This window comes from Protobothrops mucrosquamatus, unplaced genomic scaffold (genome assembly GCF_001527695.2).
Source record: "Protobothrops mucrosquamatus isolate PMUCROS unplaced genomic scaffold, P.Mucros_1.0 scaffold_185, whole genome shotgun sequence".
NCBI classification, from domain to species: Eukaryota; Metazoa; Chordata; class Lepidosauria; order Squamata; family Viperidae; genus Protobothrops; species Protobothrops mucrosquamatus.
In genome coordinates, this window is record NW_015386261.1 from 1,652,990 (window position 1) to 1,660,890 (window position 7,901).

A 7,901-nucleotide genomic window follows, 5' to 3' on the forward strand; every position below is an offset into this window, starting at 1 on the left:
GTTTGCATGTTATTTCATTCCTATTATTTCCAATACAAAATAAGAGATTAGTTTACTTTAAAAAAAAATTTCCACTGGTTTTCTGATTTCAAGTTTGAGACACAAACCTGAAAAATAGTTTTAATTGAGAATTCAATTTTATAATTTAATGATGGAGTTTTTAAGAAAGTTATTCTAAACATATTTTATAATAACCACCAGTACCATATATAATAAAAACAGATATGTCAAAAATGATACTCCTTATGTTTTATGACTTTTTCATTGCAGGATTTTACATAGTTATATCTATATGCCTGAACAAAAATATTTAATAGTCTTTTTAAACAATAATAAAAATGTTATGCTCCTTAATTCTGCAGAGTGTGCATTCAAAAAAACTGAGATTATAACAGGGGAAGCTGTATTGCTACCAGATAACTTCTCAGAAACTATATGTGAACATTCTCAAATGATCTCAACAAGCATGAAGGTTCATCCTGAGGTCAGAGTTATCTCAAACAATTTGAACCTAAGCTATGCAGAGTTTTAAGAATAACATCCAAATATCTGAAATGGACTGATGTCTGGTCTTTTTGTTTTTCTATTACCATCTTGGCTGGGGAGTTTTGTACCAGCCCAAAGATTTCAGACTAGAAACAAAGAAACTTCCCCATGCACAGACCATTAATATAATTGAGTCTGGAGGTTAGCATATGCACTACTATTTTAAGATTATCTTCAGGAAGTCAGTTGTACTGTATATTAACCCACAGAGAGACTGCTGCTTGTTGCCTCATACTGGGATATCAGATTTTAGTTCAGAAGCACTCACAAACAATATACCTGCTCCTTCTTGGATAGTATGATCCAATTCAGAATAGACAGAACTATCACTCTTTGAAATAATATCCTTTCTACCCCTCACACAGACACATTTATATATACACACACACCATTGAATGATCTGTTTTAAGGAGCATCTATCTCCAGAGAGACACCATATGACAGTGGCCCCCAACCTTTTGGCACCAGGGAACAGTTCTGTGGAGAAAGGTTTTTCTGCAGGGGGGGGCATGGTTTCGCATGCTGCCTGCATCCCACGGATGGAGCTTGACTTGTTTGTGCGGACCAGTTTCTGGCATGCTACAGATTGGGACTAGTCCACAGCCTAGGGGTTGGGGACCCCTGCCATATGAAATCTACTTAAGAGTATGAGTGCTATGCCTTGTATTCTCAAATATCTCTACCAATTTAGAAGTAAGCATTGCCCACTGTTCTGAGAGATCAAAAAGAACCAACAAAATCTCTCAAAGAACAGCAACAGAAATCTCTCCAAGGACAGAAGTCCTTCAGCTGAATCAGAGCTGAAAAAAATGAGATGTTCACTTGAAGGCTACACAAGCTGCAGCCCAAGTATCAGAGGAGTGGGGAACAGGTATAAAGTTGCAGATAAATTTATCGTATCTTTCCCTTGAGCATTTCCTACTACAGCTCCTTTTTTCTGTGATATCACAACATTCAAAGCAAGTTGGACTTAGTCTGCATGTGGCTATATAGGGATTCTAGGTTGATCCCTCATTAAACTCCACCCACAGGTTCTGCCACTCCTCCTCCTACATCATGTTACAAATTAGCTAGCCATAATTATATTAATTAAACCAAATCTAAGCAACATAATTGTGATTTAATTGCAGAAAATTGAGTTGAAATATCCACAATTCATTCAACACTATATGTCTAACATGTTTATCAAAATAGCAGCTTCCTTCACTTTTTAAATTTTTAGTTAAGTATCTGATGTTTAATTCAGGAACCGTATCTAAGCAAAGATTAACTATAAGTGCTAGCATATCAATAAGCGACCACAATGTATTTGGCTATTTTAAGTTGTAACCCAGCAAACTCTCAAAGATCATTGATTCATGTTAATTAGTAAGATCTAGGGCAGGTGTGTCAAACTGCCGGCCCACAGGCCGGAAGCATCAAAGCAAAACCATGCCCACCCCATTGCAGGCAATAGCAAAAAAGTCACAATACGTCACAACATGTCACATGATGTTGCCAGTTTAACACCCCTGATCTAGGGTTTCTGAACCAGAAGCACTAGATCTTAGGCCAATTGAACTGATACAGCTCTGAGTTCTTAAAACTCTTTGTTAAACAATGTTACAAAAACAATTCTCTCAGTATGCCAGCAAACTACACATTTCTCACAGTTGATGGGATGCTAACAATCTGTTGGTTTGAAAAGTAATCTGTAGAGTAGGCTGTCAGTATGAGATGAAACTGTATTGTGGATGTGTTTATAGTATACTAGCCAAAAGGGGCCAAAACCCACCAGTCTTTACTGACAGTGTGCTGTATGTGCTACAGGTACAATTAAGTAAAATAATCTATACTTTATCTTATTGAAAAGTATTATGTGCAAGCCTTGAATAACCAAAGACATAATAGATGATAGAAATCAGTATCCAATGACCTTTCTGTGGAATTTGGAAGATTGTTACTTGAAAATATAAAATTATTCTCACAGCAGACTAATTTCCACATGGTCTGTTAGGAAGTTTGTTTGTTGAAAGAAGTGGAAATTAGGATGGGTTTGGCCAACTTCATTATATGAAAATATGCTAAGTGGTTTGTTCATATAAGGACTGAATTGAAAAAATAAATTTATGAAAAAAGTTTGAATTTAAAGTAAAACTATTTGGGGTAATGTTGGCAAAATCCTGAAAAGAGAAACGAGAAATTTAAAGAAAAGGCAGGTTATGAAGCAGTGAATGTATAGCTTAACAATGATTTGTAAAGGCAGAAAAGTATGGGAAAGTATGGGATATTGAATAGCACTTGTAAGTTTAAGCTATGTTAGCATTTTTTTCTATCACATTTAATTTTGTTGGTTTATGTCTCATTACTCCTTTTCTGGTCTCTGTACACTATTACCTATCCTAAAAGCAAGGGTAAATAATGAACAAGTATGTACAGGGCACAGGGTACCTCAATATACTCCTTGATAATATGACTTTGGTCTTATCTTCTCACCCCAAAAATTAAAGATTCCCATGTTGGTCCTCGTAGTGTACGCTGCAATACAACTAGTTTTGTTTTGTACTGTTTTCTTCTAAAACTGCCAGGGAGCCATGAGTCAAACACATTATTCCACAAGTGACCAACATAGCTTATTTCCAGTGGAGGAAAATGCAAAGTACTACCATCATAGGCAGCACATATGCAACTGCCCACCCTCTATTAAGGAAATACATTTATTTAACTAGCTGCAATAACTTGCATACATTATATAGATGGAACAACAGCCTGTTATTATAAGGATTGGTAAAAAGTTATCAATTCTGGTAGCATTCACACAATAGGGTTGCAAATAAGCAGTCCCCTAATTTATAAGGTAGGGCTAGAATTTACCATGGAGCAACAGAGATGTGACAACGATGTAACTTTCAGAGTATGATAATCGACGCTGTTTGTTACTCTTTTGCTTCTCCCAATAGGCAAAAAACGGAAAAGTTTCACAATGTGAAAGTGGTGGTGGGTGTTAGAAAGGGGCGTGGGAATGGCGAGCAGAACTCCAGTGGAGCAAGGGACCCAGGTGGTTAAGTTACCTGCGCTGGAAGTCTTGCTCAAAAGGAGTCAAGTAGGGATCTTTCTCCAGCAGTCGCTTCAGTTCGGTCGGAAACGAACTTAGCACAGCCATCTTTGCAACTGTAGTGGCACTTGACTAAAACAAGTCATCTGGAAGCGCCCCCTTCCCTTCGGACCAAGACTAAGATAGGCTAAGCCAAAGAGTGGGCTGGTAGAGCACCACTCCGCCCTCTTTTCTAGTGGAGGTAAACAGATGCTTTCCATTCAATCATTCGCTAAGAAAGGGAAGGCAGGACAGGGCCATTCCGGGTAATCGCCCGCCTCCTGCGACGTCGCTGGGATGATGCGGCAATTGGCACGTGGAACGTGAAGATCTGCAGCAGTGAAGCCTCGTCCCCACGTATGAGTCACGCTGATTTCTCGCTGCGCCAAGAGCCGGCTCGCTTGACATTAACGGAGTTCTGACCTGCAGCCTTTCGTGCTAAACGGGTCAGATGTCCTAGGCACCTCACTAAAGCAACATTGTACGGGGAGGATCTCTACCAGTCACGTGTTGAGGTCCAGGAACGAGGAAGTGCTGCGTGAGGGTTTGAAGAAAGCGTTCTGGGTTACCGGTCGGGATGTGCGCTTTGCCTAGGAAGTGCGCAAACGCAATCGAGGATTTGAAGCTGTTGCCAACGAAAGGGCATCGGCATTTTTAATGTTTTGAAAATTGTGAGCCGAGTTGTAAACGGCAGAGAATGCAGTTTAGATAATGTGAGAATAGTTAGGGAATGTAGGAGCAGTTAAAAGTGTTTGCTGTCTTATAAAGACGAACGAAAAATACTGTTTAGTACACGTAAACTTCATTTATTTCAGTGGGATGTTTTTTGATAGTATGATTGGGCTATGTCTGTTTTAAATTTAACTGTATATCATATTCAGTAATCAAATCAAAAGTTTTATTATTGTTGTTACTGTTATTACCAGTGCAACTCAATTTGTTTTCCCCACATTTCATAATGGCAGAGATCATTCCTAAATTCAGTAAAACATTTGGTTAAACTGTTAAAAAATAATGATGAAAGTTTAAAATGTTTTAACTATTAATTATTTCTAAAGTGTCTTATAACATCAAATAAACTGGTATCATAAATAAAATATGTTCCAAGAAAATTCAAAAGTTAATTGCATCATTACTTTATGCAAATTTCACAAAATAATTAGGATTAAATATGGTAAAAAGCACAAGTCTTCACATGATTTCTATTATCATTCATAGCATACTTTCAAGGATAAAATAGAATTATCCAAGAGAGTAAGCTGGGTCAAGGACTTACTCCAGAGTAATTGTTTTAGCCAGAATTTAACAGCAAAATTACAGGGGAGATACAGCCAAGTTTCAAGTGAGAGGGTATTTGCCATTAATCAAAAAACAAGATGAATGGCCTTTATAAAATTAGAGGTGATATTAACAAACCATTTAATATATGCCTTTGTTATAAAGTCAACCATAACATTGTTAATGATATGGATCCTACTATATATTTGTGTCAAAAGTATATGAGCCTTTGCTTTCAGTTGTTTCTTGAACAACAATAACTGCAACTAAAAATTTCTGGTAACTGTTGATCAGTTCTGGTTTGGCGAAATTTTAGCCCACATTTCCTTACAGAAAAGCTTCAACGCAAGCATAATGGTAGGCTTCCTCATATGGAACTGCCTGTTTCATATCAATCCACAATATTTCTATAGGGTTAAGGTCATGACTCTGACTTGGTCATTCCAAAACTTTAACTTTATTCTAGTTTGTAGGATCCAATCTGAGTCGGTCACCAGGACCAGAGAGTTAGTCTTCCAAGCTTTTGGATTCATGCTGAAGCCATCCTCAGGGAACTTCTCTCTCTACATGTGCACTGGACTGTTCTGTGCATAGTATTTATGTGGTGTCTGGTTATGTGTGACTTTTAGTTGTTAATTGGAGTATTGATGGCTGGCTATTAAGTCATTGGTTGTTGTTTCCTTGTGCGCTGTGCCCTCTGCTCCTAAGTACCTGGTAAGCTGGTGGTAACTCAGCATTCCTATTGATGGACAAGAGGCCCATTTCCCTAACTATTTTTGTCCCAGCTCAGCCAACAATTTTACTTTAACCTCTCTTTGGTCATATGAAGCAATGGATGGAAACTATGAAGAAATGGATGGAAACTAATCAAGGAGACAGCCAACCTACAACTACGGAGAAATTTCCTGACAGAACAATTAATCAGTGGAACAACTTGCCTCCAGAAGTTGTGGGTGCTCCAACACTGGAGGTTTTTAAGAAGCGATTAGACAACATTTGCATGAAATGTTATAGGGTTTCCTGCTTGAGCAGGGGATTGGACTATAAGACCTCCAAGGTCCCTTTCAACTCTGTTATTCTGTTTTGGGTCATTTTATTGCTTCATGACCTACTTTCGCTTGAATTTCAGTTGACAGATACCCTGACTTTTCAAGTGGAATTTGCTGGTATAATGTAGAATTTATAGTTCTATCAATGGCAACTTGTTCTGGTCCAGAGGTAGCAAAGCAGTCAAAAGCATCTGTCAAAACTATCTGATGGAATAAGGTTTGTAGGCAGGAATAGTTTTTGACTTTTGCTTTTCATTGAAACATACAAATACAAGAAACCTATCAACCAATTTGACCATCCATCTATCTGCTATTTAAAAACAGTTAACAGGTAGTCCCAACAACAAAGCTAGACCTCAAAGCCCTCTGTTAACAATCTATTATTGTATTTAACTTGCAGAAAGTCCACAAGTGGCTTCTATTCTCTCATAAACCAATATAGTCATTGCCTCTGATCTTTCCAGGATCAAATATCATCAATTGATTCTTAATAATAAAAACAACCCTCAATATATCATCTTTGCATTTCTTTAAAACTATGAGTAGAATCTTTCCAGACAACTGCTTCTCACTATCCCAAAAAGGTTTCCATTGAGAATATTTCCATAATACTTGTTGTTCAACAAATTGGGACCCAATGTATCTTGACAGCTGTTCTCTAGCTCAGGGGTCCCCAGCCTATGGGCCCAGGCCCGGGCCATGGGTTCTTGGCCAGCAGGGCCCGGAAACAGCTGGCTGCTGCGCACACGTGTGGGCATGCATTTCCCCCCACTCGTGCTAGTGCCTGCGGCCTGTTAGCACATGCGCATGGGCATGAATGGGAATGCTAGCACGGGGTGGGTGTCTGTAGCCTGTTTGTGCATGCGCCGCTAGCCTGAGCGGTTTGTGTGGCCTGTTTGCACATGCACGAACGGGCCGCTAGCCACCGTGGGAGTGCACGGCCGTTCCCGCATGCACATAGCACCAGTGCATGCCGCATGTGTGAACGGGGCTGCTAGTGCCACGCCAGTGTGTGTGACCCCGTGTGAGCGCACGCGCACACACACACCAATTTTGAAGCTGTTCTCCTTCCCTCCAGTCCTCAAGCCCGGAAAGGTTGGAGACCTCTGCTCTAGCTGCATATGATGTCTCCATTCTGCAAACTCAATCAGCTTTTCTAAGAAGGTCAAGTTCATTAATGCCTCCCTCAGACTTCTCTAACAAATCTTTAGTTTACAAACAAAACTCTTTCATATTTGTTAGCAATAAATAAACCTCCAGTCCTACCAGTTGCATGATTGATTTAACTACTGTTGTCTTTATCTAGATGTCTTCTTTAGGTTGATTTACAATTGTTACAAATTCATCAAACCTTTTATCCTATTTTTCATTTAGAACTTGTAAGTTGGCAAACTTTTTTTCAAAAGTTTCCAAGAAGGCTTTAACATTAAAATCATCTGAGTCCCATCTCTTTTTTAAATTTCTTGTAGATATTATAAAGAAAATATAGTATATAATATTTAAAGTCCTTAATTTATTGTTGCTTTGCTCTCTTAGTCAAGTTTTCACAGCCATGTGTTAACAATTCCCTTTCAAGGACAAAGAAAATGGATGTTCCAAAAAAAAGAGCCCCCAAAACAAAAAAAAACACCTGAGGTAATAGCTCTCACAACAGAGAGTAGATTTTTAAAAGGACAAGTTCCTGTCTTTAAAAAAAAATGAAAAGCAACAATATATACAAAAATAAAATGAAGCAACAGAGCTCTTTTAGGAAAACTAGTAAAGTACAAAATCCTTAGAATAAAAATCCAGCATAGATCATACTGAGTCACTTTCACTTCAAAGAAAAAGAAAAAAAATCCTCCCACTGCTGACTTCCTTGTGGCAAAAGAGAAACTATTTTAAAGCTCCAAATAAAACAATAAAAGTTTATGATTGTAAGCAAGCAAAAAGGGTATAAGGCAAATCTTAGATTA

General features: G+C 38.3%; 1 protein-coding gene across 1 annotated transcript in view; it reads right to left on the minus strand.

Moving 5' to 3' along the window:
- The window catches only part of GBE1 (1,4-alpha-glucan branching enzyme 1), a 118,721-nt gene extending 114,849 nt beyond the window's left edge, over window positions 1–3,872 (minus strand). Inside the window, exon 1 of the mRNA XM_015824125.1 lies at window positions 3,597–3,872. Within this exon, the coding sequence (XP_015679611.1) occupies window positions 3,597–3,688 (92 nt within the window). The 5' untranslated portion in view covers window positions 3,689–3,872. The remainder of the gene's footprint in view (window positions 1–3,596) is intronic.
- Window positions 3,873–7,901: the final 4,029 nt, after the last annotated feature.